The following is a 14,377-nucleotide window of genomic DNA, read 5'->3' as shown; positions in this document are numbered from 1 at the left end:
GAAATATTGGGGCGATCGTGGCTCAAGAGTTGGGAGTTCGTCTTGTAATCGGAAGGTTGCCGGTTCGAGCCCCGGCTCGGACAGTCTCGGTCGTTGTGTCCTTGGTAAGACACTTCACCTACCTCCTACTGGTGTTGGCCAGAGGGGTCGATGGCGCGATATGGCAGCCTCGCCTCTGTCAGTCTGCCCCAGGGCAGCTGTGGCTACAACTGTAGCTGCCTCCACCAGTGTGTGAATGTGAGAGTGAATGAATAGTGGCATTGTAAAGCGCTTTGAGGGATCCTGAAAAGCGCTTTATAAATGCAATCCATTATTATTATTATTAATCTGAAGCAAGACTCCACTGATAGCTAGAAATTCCACAGTTCTGGTTAATTGGACACCGACCAAACCTATGAGTTTGAGGAGATTGTCCAGACTGAGCTTTGTTCCCATTCCACAGTGGGACAGATATTTGCATGATCAGTGTTGGGAAGGTTACTTTTAAAATGTATTCCATTACAGAATACAGATTACATGCCCCAAAATGTATTCTGTAACGTATTCCGTTACGTTACTCAATGAGAGTAACGTATTCTGAATACTTTGGATTACTTAATATATTATCATGCTGTTTACAACTACATGAATGTACTATTGCTGTGATTTATTACTGTTACTGAAGGTCCGCGGCTCCGAACCGTAGTAAAGGGACCTCTGGCTAATACGGTGGGTTCTGTGTCGGCTCGTAGCTGAAAACTAGCTTTACTTTGTTGTCTGGGTCAACTTTGCTAGCAGAGACAGAGAGAGGCATTGAAAGGCTGCTCCAACAGAACTTATTGTTTCAGAGGAAAACACGAACACGGTGTACAGTCGAGTCTTAATAGCTTACTTACAACTGGGCTCGTCAGGCTCTCTTCTTGGCTGCAGTGGTTATTATTATATTTACATGCTTCCAGCTCCCGTTTCTGCTCGATGACAGCTCGTACTTTTCCTTTTTCTCCCTCCCTCGCTCACAGACACATAACGGGTATGGCAGTCCATTCTCCCTGCAGCACGGACTACACTGCCCATGATGCTACATTCTTTAGAGCTATACCTGTAGCATTCTGCCTGTTAGCTTAGCACAACAACAACAAAAAGGCCTCTCTCACCCAGGAAACACAGAGAGAGAGAGAGCGTCACCCTGTAACCATGGCAACCGTAACGCTGCCGCCTGGAACAACAGAACGTAGCTGTCAAACAAAACCCAAACAGTCCTGACCCGCCACAATATGAAACAGGGAAGTACCGCCGTGTAATCCATTTATTTCAACAAAGTAACTGTATTCTAAACACCACCTTTTTAAACGGTAACTGTAACGGAATACAGTTACTCATATTTTGTATTTTAAATACGTAACGGCGGTATTCCGTTACTCCCCAACACTGTGCATGACTATAGGTATATTGTATGTACAGTCAGTCACACAAAAACTGACTATACAAACATAACACAAATACAATTATTAGCTGTTTGAATATAAAAACAACAGCTAAGAACAGTCTTGAACAGAGTTGCATAAGAACAGTAAGAGTATAATTGTACAAGTTCTCTACGCTGCAAGATCTCTATCTGTCACAGACGCATGTTTGCAGACACAGGTCTACAAAAGTACACCCTACAGGCCTTGATACCAAAACCTCACTCACCAGTACTTGGCACAGAGCTCGTAGGAGGCAGCATGGTAGAGCAAGAGGGTGTTCGTGTAGTCATCCAAAGTCCAGACTGCTTCTTCTCCCCATAGACTAAAGCTGGTTTCCAAAGATATGACGGTAGATGGTGGGCTATAGGTCTCCAGCCTGTAAACTGCCTGAAGACTCAGACAGTCTATAACTAGCAGGCCCGGGCCATTGGAGAACCATAACTGATAAACATAAATGTATAGACATGGTTGGGCTGATGAGTTCATGTGTAGCCATTATATGACTCAAACATAACTTTGACATGGTTAGTACTGTCTGTTCACCTGGGATCCACTGCCAACCAGAGCCATGGTCCTGATGGGATAAGGTCTCTGCCTGGGATCTGAATCCTTCAGACCAAACACCGTCTTATTCAGGGTGTGGGAGCAGATGTATGTTTCTCCTTCTAGTGGAAGGTCCTCCACTACGTTATACACCGCCAACAGACCGTCTGACATCCCTGCAAACACTTTGTCCAGGCTCTTAATAGGAGGAGAAAAAATATTTTTACATTTAAATACTGGTTTCACTCTTCACTCTCTCTTTGTAAACCACCTTACCATGGTGGAGGGGTTTGTTGTTGGGCGAAAAGCAAGGTGGTTATATAGTGTAGTGGTTCACACATGTGATTTAATGTATGAAAGGTCAGTTGTTTAAAACAGGATAAGTGACAAATCCTTAAGAGGGCTGTGTCAGAAAAGCACCAGGTTTAAAAAAATATGTAACTAACTCCAAACCCTGCAGGACTTGAGGGAGAATAAGATAAGATAAGATATCTCTTTATTGTCATTGCACAGTCATACATAGTACAATAGTACAATGAAATTGGAAAACTGTCCTACGTCAGCACTACATATAACACAACACGACATGATACGACACATCACAACGCAACACAAACAACACAACACAGTATATTAACTTAGTAATAAAAAAGAAGAATAAGTGTACTTGTATTGCACACTGTTATTATTGCACATTAATTATTATTGCACCTTGTTATAAATATAAATATTATTATTGTTATTGTTTTAAACATTGTTACCTCCCCCCTAAAAAAGTTCAGGGAGGTAGCCAGTCAGGTCAGCTATCTGCATTGATCAGGGCTGTTGCCCTGTTGTAAAAGCTGTCCTTGAGTCTGTTTGTTCGGGACCTCAGCAGCCTGAACCTCCTGCCGGACGGCAGCAGCTTAAACACCCGGTGTCCTGGGTATGTGCAGTCCTGCAGGATGCTGCGTGCCCTCTTGAGACAGCGAGTGCTGTACAGGTCCTTCAGGGAGGGAAGAGGATGTCCAATGATTTTTTGGGCCATATTGATGACCCTCTGGAGTGCCTTTCTGTGTGCTGTGGTGCAGCTGGAGAACCACACACCGATGCAGTATGTCAACACACTTTCAATGGAGCAGCGGTAGAGCCTGACAACTCCACCTTAGACCATGGAGCTCAGCACAGCACAAGAAGAACATAAGCCTGCTCACTTGTTGGTCTACCACCTGCATTAGGTGCTATAGGGGTTGGTGGCTTATGGATTGGGTGATGTAGAGACCAGGATGGTCCAATCTCAGAATGTTAGCTCTCTGTAGTCAGGCTCATGTCAACCCACAGTTTGGATTTTGAAACCAGTCTTATGGAGAGGGACTGGAGTCCAATCCAGAGTTACCTTCAGTGAGAGGCATTGTGGACGGGGCAGGGCATACTTGTATCCCTCTAGTTTGGTATCTGTATGTTGGAGGTGTTCTGGGTTTGTTTTCATAATTAAGTATTGCTTTTTTTCATCTTCAGATTGGGGAAGGAATCGCAATTGTTGTTTCTACTTAAGTTCCAAACAGTGGTTCGGAGAACCAGTAACTGACTAGTGGCGCCTTTTTTTGAGCAATTACAGGGGGGCTTTGCTTATGTTTATGTTTGGGACTTGCTTGTTTCATATCTTTGTCCTGGTGCATAACCCAAAAGTGCTTTACCTTCAGTGCACAAGCACATGGCTTGACGTTACACTTGAGGATTTTATGGTAGAGAGCAGAATTCATGTGTCCATCAATGACAGCAAGCCGTCCAGGTCATTTATAAAATAGTAATGGGACGAAATCCTTCCAAAAGGTTCTTTTGTCTCATCAGTCCACAGACTATTCAATTATTTTTTTTATATAGAACCAACATCACAACAACTGTGACCTCAAGGTACTTCATATAAGATGGTAAAGACTATACAATAATAGACACGAAACCCCAACAATTGATGACCTCCTATGAGGCAACCCTTGGTGACAACAGGAAGAAAAAAACTCCCATCTAACAGGGAATAAAAACCTCTGGCAGAAGCATACTCCGGAAGGAGCAACCTTCTGTCATGAGTGGATAAAGGTGAGGGAAGGGAAACAGAACAAGAGACACATTCCCAGAGAGAGGCAGAGATTGATGCTTGATCTGGATTATGGGGCTATGGTTTATTGGAGTTCCAACGTCTTAGAAAAAGCTTTGTAACCCTTTCAACTTCACTTTGTCAGAGAGCTTCTATTCAGGTGATTCCTTGATTCAAAAGGTCTAGCAATAATCAGCCCTTTGTGAAACTGAACTATGGTTTCAGATGCGTTTTCACAACTGAAAATACGATGTTTTGTTTTTGTTTGTTGTTGACTGTGCATTAGGAACATTGGGAATATGCCAGACTATTCCATGCGCTATTCTCACATAAGAGTTGCCAGACTAATGACCGTTTTGGTGTGATCTGACTGGATTGGACATTTGCATGTGTGAAAAAGGTGACAGAATAATTATGGTCTCTTTGTTCCTGTTGCAGCGCATAGTGGTTTGTTTAAATTTGCAAAACATGCAAACATTCTGAGCCTCGCCACTCGCAGAGGTTTCCATTGCTTCGATACACTTGGTGAAAACCTTCAGGGTGAGTGCCAGCCTAAATTACACCCATAACCACTGAAACTGGATGGTCACAGCCCTGTACTGCCCCTAGAGACCTGAAGAATAAGCTCTGTAACAGCATTATCTCCTCCCAAACCGTAAGACTGGGAGTTACCAGCAGTTGGCTCATGTCCTCAAACCGCTCAGCATGGTAGGCTGAAAGCAGGGTGACCACATCGACCTCAGTCAAATTAACGTGGTTACTCAGTCAACTCTTCTATATATTATTATAATTATTATGAATATTAAGTGCAACAGTTATTCCTGAAACCAGAAAAACCCGCGTTCATGGATTACATTACGGCATCATTAGTGTTCACGAATAATCTTCATGATGAAGAAACTGAAAATGTGTGCTTGCAGTGATTTGTCTGTCTTGATAGAGGTGGTGGTAGTGTAGCTTCACACTACCACCACAGAGGGTGCATCCCTTAGTGAGATACCAAGTGAGGTTTGAAAGAGAATTGCTGAGATGTATTTAGACTCTCTCCTATCAGTCTTTCTGAGTTCACTAATTACTTCCTCTACACCATAAATGTCTCTACTAGACCCCATTCCTACTCTAATGCTTAAAGAAGTCCTATCATGAACTAGTCCTTCAATCTTAATATCTCTCTTTAAAGAGCTACACAACACAAGCTTTTAAGATGCTGGTTATTTAACCATTACTTTTAGGGATATTCAATCTGCTGGATTGTCTCAGATTTGCATAAACACATTTATGATAGAAATATACAGCAAGCGATGTACATTTTATCAAAAAGTTTTCAAGATATATATTTTGTAAAAATGTTACATTATCATTTATTTTGAATATCTCAAAGATTATTAAAGCCTGAAATTTTCCCTGGTCTTTCTCACCATCAAAATTTATCAGGATCTGTAATTTGTGTGTAAATTGGGATCATTAATTAGAAAAAATGTGTTGGCTAGTTAAAATATGAAAACTATATAAAAGTATGCAGATTGGAGGTGGTCATGATCTGTATTGATCAATACCCAACTTTGCCAAAAGTCATTTTAAAACATGTAACTGAACTTATGCAGAGAAATTGTTTATTTGAAGAACTTCTGTTACCTTTCTGAGTTCATCGCAGCACTAGCAAATGTTATTGATGACCTTTTTATGACCTCTCCCAGTAGACTAATTTCTATGCTTGACTGTTAGAATGTAAGTGCAGCGTTCAATACCGCTGACCACAAGATTTCACTGCACAGTAAGTTCATCCATTTACTACTTCGAGGCTGGTCTACTGTGATTTACTGTCATGTTCCTTAAAAAGCCTTGAGTTGACCATGAATGCTGCAGCAATAGCACTGATAGGGATTACTATGCATCTTCCTTATTCACTGGCTTTTCACTCTTTACTGGCCACGTGGTAAATCCAGAACTGAATTTAATATCTTTCTCCTTACATACAGTGTCTTGAGTAATCAGGTCCCATCATATCTTAAAGATCTAACGGTACCACATTGTTCTGATAGACCTCTTCACTCTCAAACGGAGAGCTTACTTATGGTTCCTAGAGTTTCTAAAAGCTGAATGGTAGACAGAGCCTTCATCCTACAGCCCCTCCTTCTGTGGGAGACAGACACCCTGTCTACTTTTAACACCAGGCTTGAAACATTTTTGATAAAGCATATAGTTTGTTCAGGGTCACCTGATCCAGCCCTGTCTGTTAGTTATGTTGCAATAGCCACAGACTGTTGGAGGCGTTCCTAGAAATGATCCTAAACTCTGGCTCTGTGTCACATGTGTGTCTTTTGTCTTGTTTCCTCTGTTCTCTTCTCATCCCCCTCATCCCCATGACATTTACCCCATAGTCTCATCAGACTGCCTCTCCCTGAGTCAGGCTCTGCCAGAAGTTTCTTCCTGTTAAAAAGGGGCTTTTCCTTCCCAGTGTCACTAAGTCCTTGTTCACAGTGGCTCATCTGATTGTTGTGTTTTTTCTCAGATATTTTAGGATCTTTACTCTACAATATAAAGGACCTTGAGGTTGCAGTTGTTGTCATGTGGCACTATACAAACTCAATGTACTATTTTTTAATGACTGAGCAATGACAACTGAATGGTAAATAAATTCCAGACAAACAAAAAAATGTAACACCACATATAAAAAGCATTTCGCATATTACTCTGAAAGCAAATCTTTGTATGCTGTTGCAAAAACAATAAAAATATTGTTTAAAAACAACATTTCTACTGTTATTAAGCCATCCTCCTCAAACGCATTTGAGGTAACAATAGGTCAGCATGTAAAGCTCTTGTATTACAAGCTCACGGTTGCTTAGGCTTCAAGCCTCATTTTGTCTTCTGCTAATGCTCTTTCAAAATGCAGCCTACCTATGCAAACACTGTATTTTAAGGCCTGGTGTAAAGAGGCAGATAAAACTTGCTATGCTGCTAACTGTGATCCTAACTCGATCCTTTGTGTGTTGACACCATGTAAAGCCAAATATGTGTAACACTTGTTTCCTTTGCTGTCAAGTGCATGTGACACAAATGCTCTAGACACAACCTGCTGACATATCAGCAACGTTATGTTTCAGACTGAAGCCCGTATGTAAACCCACAGCACTGAGCAACACAATAACACAGCTTTGAGTAAAACATGTTAGCTTAAACATGCTGATGTATGACCTGACCTGCTCTCTTGCTGAAACAGGAAACAAACAAGTGATGATGGCGGGACAGGAGAACTGCTTCTGGGGTTGACTGAGTGGACACATGTCCTTCAGACTGTAGATGAACACTTCCTGTTCCTGCCACAGAAACATTAAAGAATTCAGCAAGTTAAAATAAAATAAACAATAAAAGGTGAATCAAATGGACCATTACGGCAAAGCTGGGATGGTCAGTTTGGTAAAGTAAATCCGTTTGGCATCTTTCTTCGCCTTTAGACAATACTTTCCCTCCAACACTGGTTTGACACTCAATAAAAGACTGTAGCAGTCTCTCTGTCCTCATGTCCTCGTGTCCCTAAAAGGGCTTTCATGAAATCCTTTTTTCACATAAAAAAATGACAAAAGCAGGTAAATTCTGAAGATACCTGGATTTAAAAGTAAGATGGTAAAAAATAACATTGGATGATTGCTGTTCATCAGTAAATAAACGAGTCACCAAATGTTCTGCATGTAAAAAGAAGCTGCATCACGCTGAATGTGATGGATGTGTACCTCAGTTGCCATCCACAGAGTGTTCCCCATCTTCATGTGGCAGCTAATCCTGCTGCCTGGACAGGCCATCCTCTTCACCTCCACCTGACCCTTGTTAACATTCACCACACTGTAGTTCCTGCACAACACAGTTCTTTGCTGAAAACATTTACAACCACTGAGCTGGAAGTTAAAACAAAATAAGCTTATTTTGTAAAGTAATGTTTTTATACAGTAATGAGCAGAGGCACTTTTTTGGAAGACGATGTCACAGGGTTAGTTAATTAAAGCTAAATATAATTTATCACGTTTAGTACGTGTGTGATGGATAACTTGAGAAACTGGCATGAAGCATTACAAAAATGTTTTTTACTATTGTTTATTAATGTTTTATAAATATAATTTTAGTTTATTACAGTTTATAGACTGCATGATGACCTTTTCCTTGTTTAGAACTGATTGTTCTTAATGAAACGTGTTCTGATATTTGTATCTTTCTACAGCGATAGTAAGAAGCTGAACAAGCAGTTCTGACCTTGCACACACACACATACATACACACACACACACACAATCACATACGCACATGCTCATGTCACTGAACGAATGTTTTCATTTCTCTTGTATAAATAAAGAAAGCAGACGGTGACAGAGCACAAGTCCGTGAGTATGGAGCCCCGCAGGGGACATGGGAGAAAAAAAAATTAAGACGGACTTTTGCGAGATCTCGCAAAACAAACTCGGGATCTCGCAAAACTTTTGCGAGATCTTGCAAAACTTTTGCGAGATCTCGCAAACGTTTTAGCCGCATTCTTCGGACGCTGACTCGAAGCCGACCGGGAGGTCGAGGCACGATGTGCCGGGAAAGCGGTGTTCCTCCCGGCTGTAGTAGGTCTCGACCTCCCGTTAGCTTCGAGTTAACGGGAAGAATGCGGCTAAAACTTTTGCGAGATTCCGAGTTTGTTTTGCGAGATCTCGCAAAACTTTTGCGAGATCCCGAGTTTGTTTTGCGAGATCTCGCAAAAGTTTTGCGAGATCCCGAGTTTGTTTTGCGAGATCTCGCAAAAGTTTTGCGAGATCCCGAGTTTGTTTTGCGAGATCTCGCAAAACAAACTCGGGATCTCACAAAACAAACTCGGGATCTCGCAAAAGTTTTGCGAGATCTCGCAAACGTTTTAGCCGCATTCTTCGGACGCTGGCTCGAAGCCGACCGGGAGGTCGAGGCACGATGTGCCGGGAAAGCGGTGTTCCTCCCGGCTGTAGTAGGTCTCGACCTCCCGTTAGCTCGAAGCTAACGGGAGGTCGAGACCTACTACAGCCCCAAAACATCACTGCTCTTGAGAAGATCTGCATGGAGGAATGGGCCAAAATACCAGCTACTGTGTGTGCAAACCTGGTAAAGACCTATAGTAAACGTTTGACCTCTGTTATTGCCAACAAAGGTTATGTTACAAAGTATTGAGTTGTATTTTTGTTATTGACCAAATACTTATTTTCCACCCTGATTTACGAATAAATTCTTTACAAATCCTACCATGTGAATTCATGGATTTTTTTTTCACATTCTGTCTCTCACAGTTGAAGTGTACCTCTGGTGCAAATTACTGACCTCTGTCATCATTTTAAGTGGGGGAACTTGCACAATCGGTGGCTGACTAAATACTTTTTTGCCCCACTGTATGTCATGCATCTGGGAGCTATTTCAATAGGGAGCTATTTCAGTCAGCTGTGTTACATATGTTGTGTTAAATATAGTTAGCGCCATACATTTTTGGACAATAAAAGGGTTTTTTGTACACAACAACAGTACATTTTAAATCAAACCAGAAACGTGTAATTGGCGCACAGATTTTAAGTAAAACATTAAACTTCATTTTTAGAGGCTCTAAAGTAACTGGACAATAGACTAATAATCCATTTCATGGTTTGATGAGGCTTTTTCAGCTGTTATTTCATGACAGACTACAAAATTGATTCGAAGTGTTGAACTTCCATTTGGTAGTTCACTGGAACTTGTCCAAAGAAATGCTGATGTAAGTGAAAAAGACTGACATTGGGGAGAAAACCAAATCAACCCCATCAGGGAGATAGAAAACTTTTGGAGGGGTCAAATCAAGTAAATAATCAAGTCAATCCTAAATAAACAGGAATGCAAAACCAGCTCAACAACACTGAAAGACCTGAACTACAGAAGACAACTAAAACATGGAGGTAGGTGTACTGTGGGGCTCATTATTGTGAGGCAAATAAATCCCAGTACAAAGAGAAATGGTCACACAAACCTGTCCTCCTTATCTTCATTCCAGAACACAGCACTATATCCTTGGAGCTGGGACAGGAAGAGCTGAGCGTTGACGTCACAGGGCAACATATACCTAAGGCAGGCGAAGCTCGGCTCCTTCATCTGCCTCACACAATGCATTGCTGCTGGTCTCTGCAGCACAAATGCAGAGACAGGCAGCTCAAAGTCATTCATAGAACAATGACTTTTATTAAAATGTGCAAAAAACGTTATGTTTTATGGTTTTTTATCCTTAAAATATGACTGACTACACATACATTGGCAGTTGTGATTGAAAATATAAATGTTGAAGATATATATGCATTTGTGGTGCTCATTATTTCATCCATCCATCGCCACTCATCCTTTTCCGGGTCATGGGGAGTAGCTGGAGCCTATCCCAGCTGTCTTAGGCCAAGAGGCAGGGTACACCCTGGACAGTCTGTTGCAGGGCTAACTCAGAGAAAACTATTCACACTCACATAATGGAGTCGGTCTATAATGTATATTTATTGGGATTGATTGTTTTATCATTTGCATTCTATGCTATCCTTAAAACAGAAACCAAAGATGGCGCCAGTGTTTGCGGCAAGCCGTCTCCTCGAGTTTTGTCTACTGTCTGCTATCCTATTTTCTCTGTGTTATCCTGACGCCTTTGCGCTTCTTACCTATGATCGTCAAACTCTTCTGAATCTCCAGCCATTGACTCACCAAACGCCTGGTTTCAAGTGGCAATCAGGGAACTTTTTCTCAACTTCGACGGATATCTCTGATCATTTACGCCGCTTCCCAGCTACCCTTCCACCTAGGAAACGTCATAGGCGATGGGGTAAACGGAGCGGTATTCGTGTTCGCCTCAAGGCTTACTTAAACTCACTTGATGCGACCAGCTACCACGTATTTGTAAACACTCTATCTTCTTCTCATGCTCTCTGGGGCCGCTTCTGCTATAGATTGCCCTGCCATCGCTGGATAAGTCCTGTTGAACACTATGCTCACCTAGACTCCCCGACCGAGTGCCCACCGGTTCGGAGCTGGGTGCGGCTTTCCAGAGGTGGTGTGAACTACAGCAATCTTCGCCTGCTGAGATCTGTTCCAACTAACAACAACCCGACTACACTTCGGATGGCTTTGCTAAATGTTAGATCACTGGCAAACAAGACTTTTATTTTAAACAACCTTTTTGTCTCAACTGGGCTGGATTTTCTTTATCTGACGGAAACCTGGCTTCGTCCTGAGGAATCTTCTGCTTTTTCAGAACTTCTTCGCCCAGATTGTGCCTTTGCTAGCTCTCCTAGGATCTCTGGCAGAGGTGGAGGATTGGCTTCGATTTTTAAAGACAAATTTCGATGCCGGGAACTACCACCCGTCTCTTTCACCAGCTTCAAGGTCCAGCCTGTAGAACTGAACAGTGCTCCCCCAATTCTTTGTGCTGTGGTGTATCGACCCCCGAAATCTGTTAAGGACTTTATTTTTCAGTTTTCTGAACTACTAGGGAGCCTGTTTTTACGCTACGATCGTGTTTTAATTGTTGGTGATTTTAATATACATGTCTGTTGTGAGGCAAGCACACTAACAAAGGATTTCCTTCCCTTGTTGACACTTTTAATCTTACGCAATGGGTAAGTGAACCAACACATTTAAAAGGTCATTCGCTTGACCTAGTTTTGTCCTACGGTCTGGATATTTGTATAACGGATATCAAGGACTCTGGGATCTCTGATCATCCCGTGGTTATGTTTAATGTTGTGCTACGACATATGGAGCTTAACTGCCAGGGTCCATTACGCCAGATGCGCTCGATTAATTCTGAAACCATTACCAACTTCTCTACTCTTTTCGCCAACCCTGCGCTCCCCGACTCCGTCTGTCTTGTGGATTTATCGACTGACGAGCTTACCAACCTTTTTAATTCCACATGTTCTTCTATTCTGGACACTGTGGCTCCACATAAGACTAAGCGTACTAAGTCGTCATGCCAACCCTGGCTGAATGAAACTACCCGTGCTCTCAGGCGCGAATGTCGTCGTGCTGAGAGGAAGTATAAAAAGGATAAGCTCGTAGTGTCAGCGGAAATCTTCCATAATTGTCTGTCAAAATATCAGAAGACCGTCAAAGCTGCTAAATCTGCCTACTTATCAGGTCTTATTTCGACCAATTGTCACAAGCCCCACGTTCTTTTTAAGATTTTTAACTCCGTGATTAATCCTCGCGCTACAGCACACAAGGAAGTTTCTCCGGCTCTTTGTGAAAGTTTTTTAAGGTATTTTATTGAAAAAATCACTATTTTAAGAGCCCCGTTTTTATCGGTAGTTCCACATCAAGTTTCAGTTTCTAAATGCTCTGCTGTCTTTCAGCAGTTTGAGCCTGTGACTCTTTCTGATGTAAAGGAAATGATTGACCACTTAACAATCTCCAATTCCCCACATGATATTCTCCCTGCCCGTATTTTTAAGGAAGCGTTGAATACTATTGGGTCTTGTATTTTATTAATTTTGAATGCATCATTGTCTTCGGGCTGTGTACTGTCTGCCTTCAAGCATGCTGTTGTTCAACCCGTTATTAAGAAGACTAATCTCGACCCCAGTGATCTTTCAAATTATAGACCAATTTCTAAGCTTCCCTTTATGTCAAAGATCCTGGAAAAAGTGGTCTGTAAACAACTTCAGACCTTCCTAGATTCCAATGGTATTTCTGAAAAATTCCAGTCGGGCTTCAAGCCTCGACATAGTACTGAGACAGCTTTGCTAAGAGTTTTTAATGATCTCCTTTTATCCACCGACTCAGGTTGCTCTGTGGTTCTAGTCTTACTGGATCTGACTTCTGCGTTTGACACAGTAGATCATAAAATTTTATTATCAAGGTTAGAGCAAGTAGTTGGCCTTAAGGGCACAGCCTTATCATGGTTTAAATCTTATCTTTCAGAGAGGTCACTCTCTATCACTATGGGGCAATATTCCTCCTCCTCGGCTCCTTTTCTCTGTGGTGTGCCCCAGGGGTCTGTTTTGGGCCCTATGCTATTCTCTCTGTACATGCTGCCCTTGGGATCTATTTTCCAAAGATATAATATTTCTTTCCATTGTTATGCCGATGACATTCAAATTTATTTCCCTTTGAGTTTGAATGTCACAGATCCATTGCATACATTGTTTAATTGTCTTCATGATGTGAGAACCTGGCTATCTCAAAACTCTCTAATCTTGAATGACAGTAAAACTGAGGTTATTGTCTTTGACAGCCATATCCCATTGAACCGACTAACTGTTACCCTTGGCCCACTTGCTAGCTACCTCTCCAACGTTGTAAGAGACCTCGGGGTACTCCTGGATAGCTCTTTCAAATTAGAGAAACAAGTATCTACTGTGGTTAAATCCGGTTTCTATCAGCTACGTCAAATTTCTAAAGTTAAGCCTTTCCTCTCCCCCAAGGACTTATTCAAAGCTTATTCATGCATTCATTACCTGTAGACTGGACTATTGTAACTCCCTCTATTTAGGCCTCCCCCACTCCTCTCTTCACCGGTTGCAATTAGTACAGAACGCTGCTGCACGTCTTTTATCGGGTGCCAGAATGCATGACCATATGACTCCAGTTTTAACCAAGTTACACTGGCTCCCTGTGAAATTTCACATTGATTTTAAAATTCTTTTATTCACTTATAAAATCTTAAATAACACTGCCCCTAGCTATTTAACAGATCTTCTTCATTTGTATAACCCTGTAAAAGCACTAAGATCTTCTAACCAGATGCTCTTAATGCAACCTAAGTCTAGGTTGAAAACCAGAGGCGACCTTTGCTATTGCAGCTCCTAGATTGTGGAACAACCTCCCTATTGCCATTCGCTCTTCTGAAACTGTTCAGTCTTTTAAATCTCATTTAAAGACCCATCTTTTTACTCTGGCTTTGATGTAAGATAGTTTGATTATCATTTGGTTGGTTTCTATGTTTGTCTCGTCTTGCGTTGTATTTGTCTTATTTTATTTTATTTTATTTTTTATTTATTTCATTTCATTTTTATTTTTTATTTTTTTTAATTTGTGAAGCACTTTGATCAAAACTGTTGTTTTTAAATGTGCTATATAAATAAATTTTGATTGATTGATTGATTGATCCATGGAAATATTTAATTTTCAGTTAAGTGTACTGAGTTACACTTGCCACTATGACCATGATCTATAAATCTGAAGTCTGAGACAATGCTTGTTCAGTCCTTTTTGGTTTTTTAACGTTCCTGCACTTTTGTATGGGAAAGTGAAAATGGACCGGGTGAGTTGGAGCAGTTGTTCTTATCTTATGATTAAACTGCAATGGCTTAACAGT

General features: G+C 41.4%; 1 protein-coding gene across 1 annotated transcript in view; it reads right to left on the bottom strand.

Moving 5' to 3' along the window:
• The window catches only part of lrrk1 (leucine-rich repeat kinase 1), a 93,585-nt gene that overhangs the window by 6,706 nt on the left and 72,502 nt on the right, over positions 1-14,377 (bottom strand). Inside the window, exons 31-35 of the mRNA XM_087843037.1 lie at positions 10,058-10,209; positions 7,797-7,914; positions 7,266-7,382; positions 1,989-2,186; positions 1,672-1,886 (exon numbers count right to left, since the gene is read on the bottom strand). Of these exons, the coding sequence (XP_087699163.1) occupies positions 1,672-1,886; positions 1,989-2,186; positions 7,266-7,382; positions 7,797-7,914; positions 10,058-10,209 (800 nt within the window). The remainder of the gene's footprint in view (positions 1-1,671; positions 1,887-1,988; positions 2,187-7,265; positions 7,383-7,796; positions 7,915-10,057; positions 10,210-14,377) is intronic.

The sequence above is a fragment of the Neolamprologus brichardi genome, chromosome 1 (assembly GCF_056152115.1).
Source record: "Neolamprologus brichardi isolate AB-2024 chromosome 1, ASM5615211v1, whole genome shotgun sequence".
Lineage (NCBI taxonomy): Eukaryota > Metazoa > Chordata > Actinopteri > Cichliformes > Cichlidae > Neolamprologus > Neolamprologus brichardi.
This window is presented reverse-complemented; position numbering and strand designations above follow the sequence as displayed.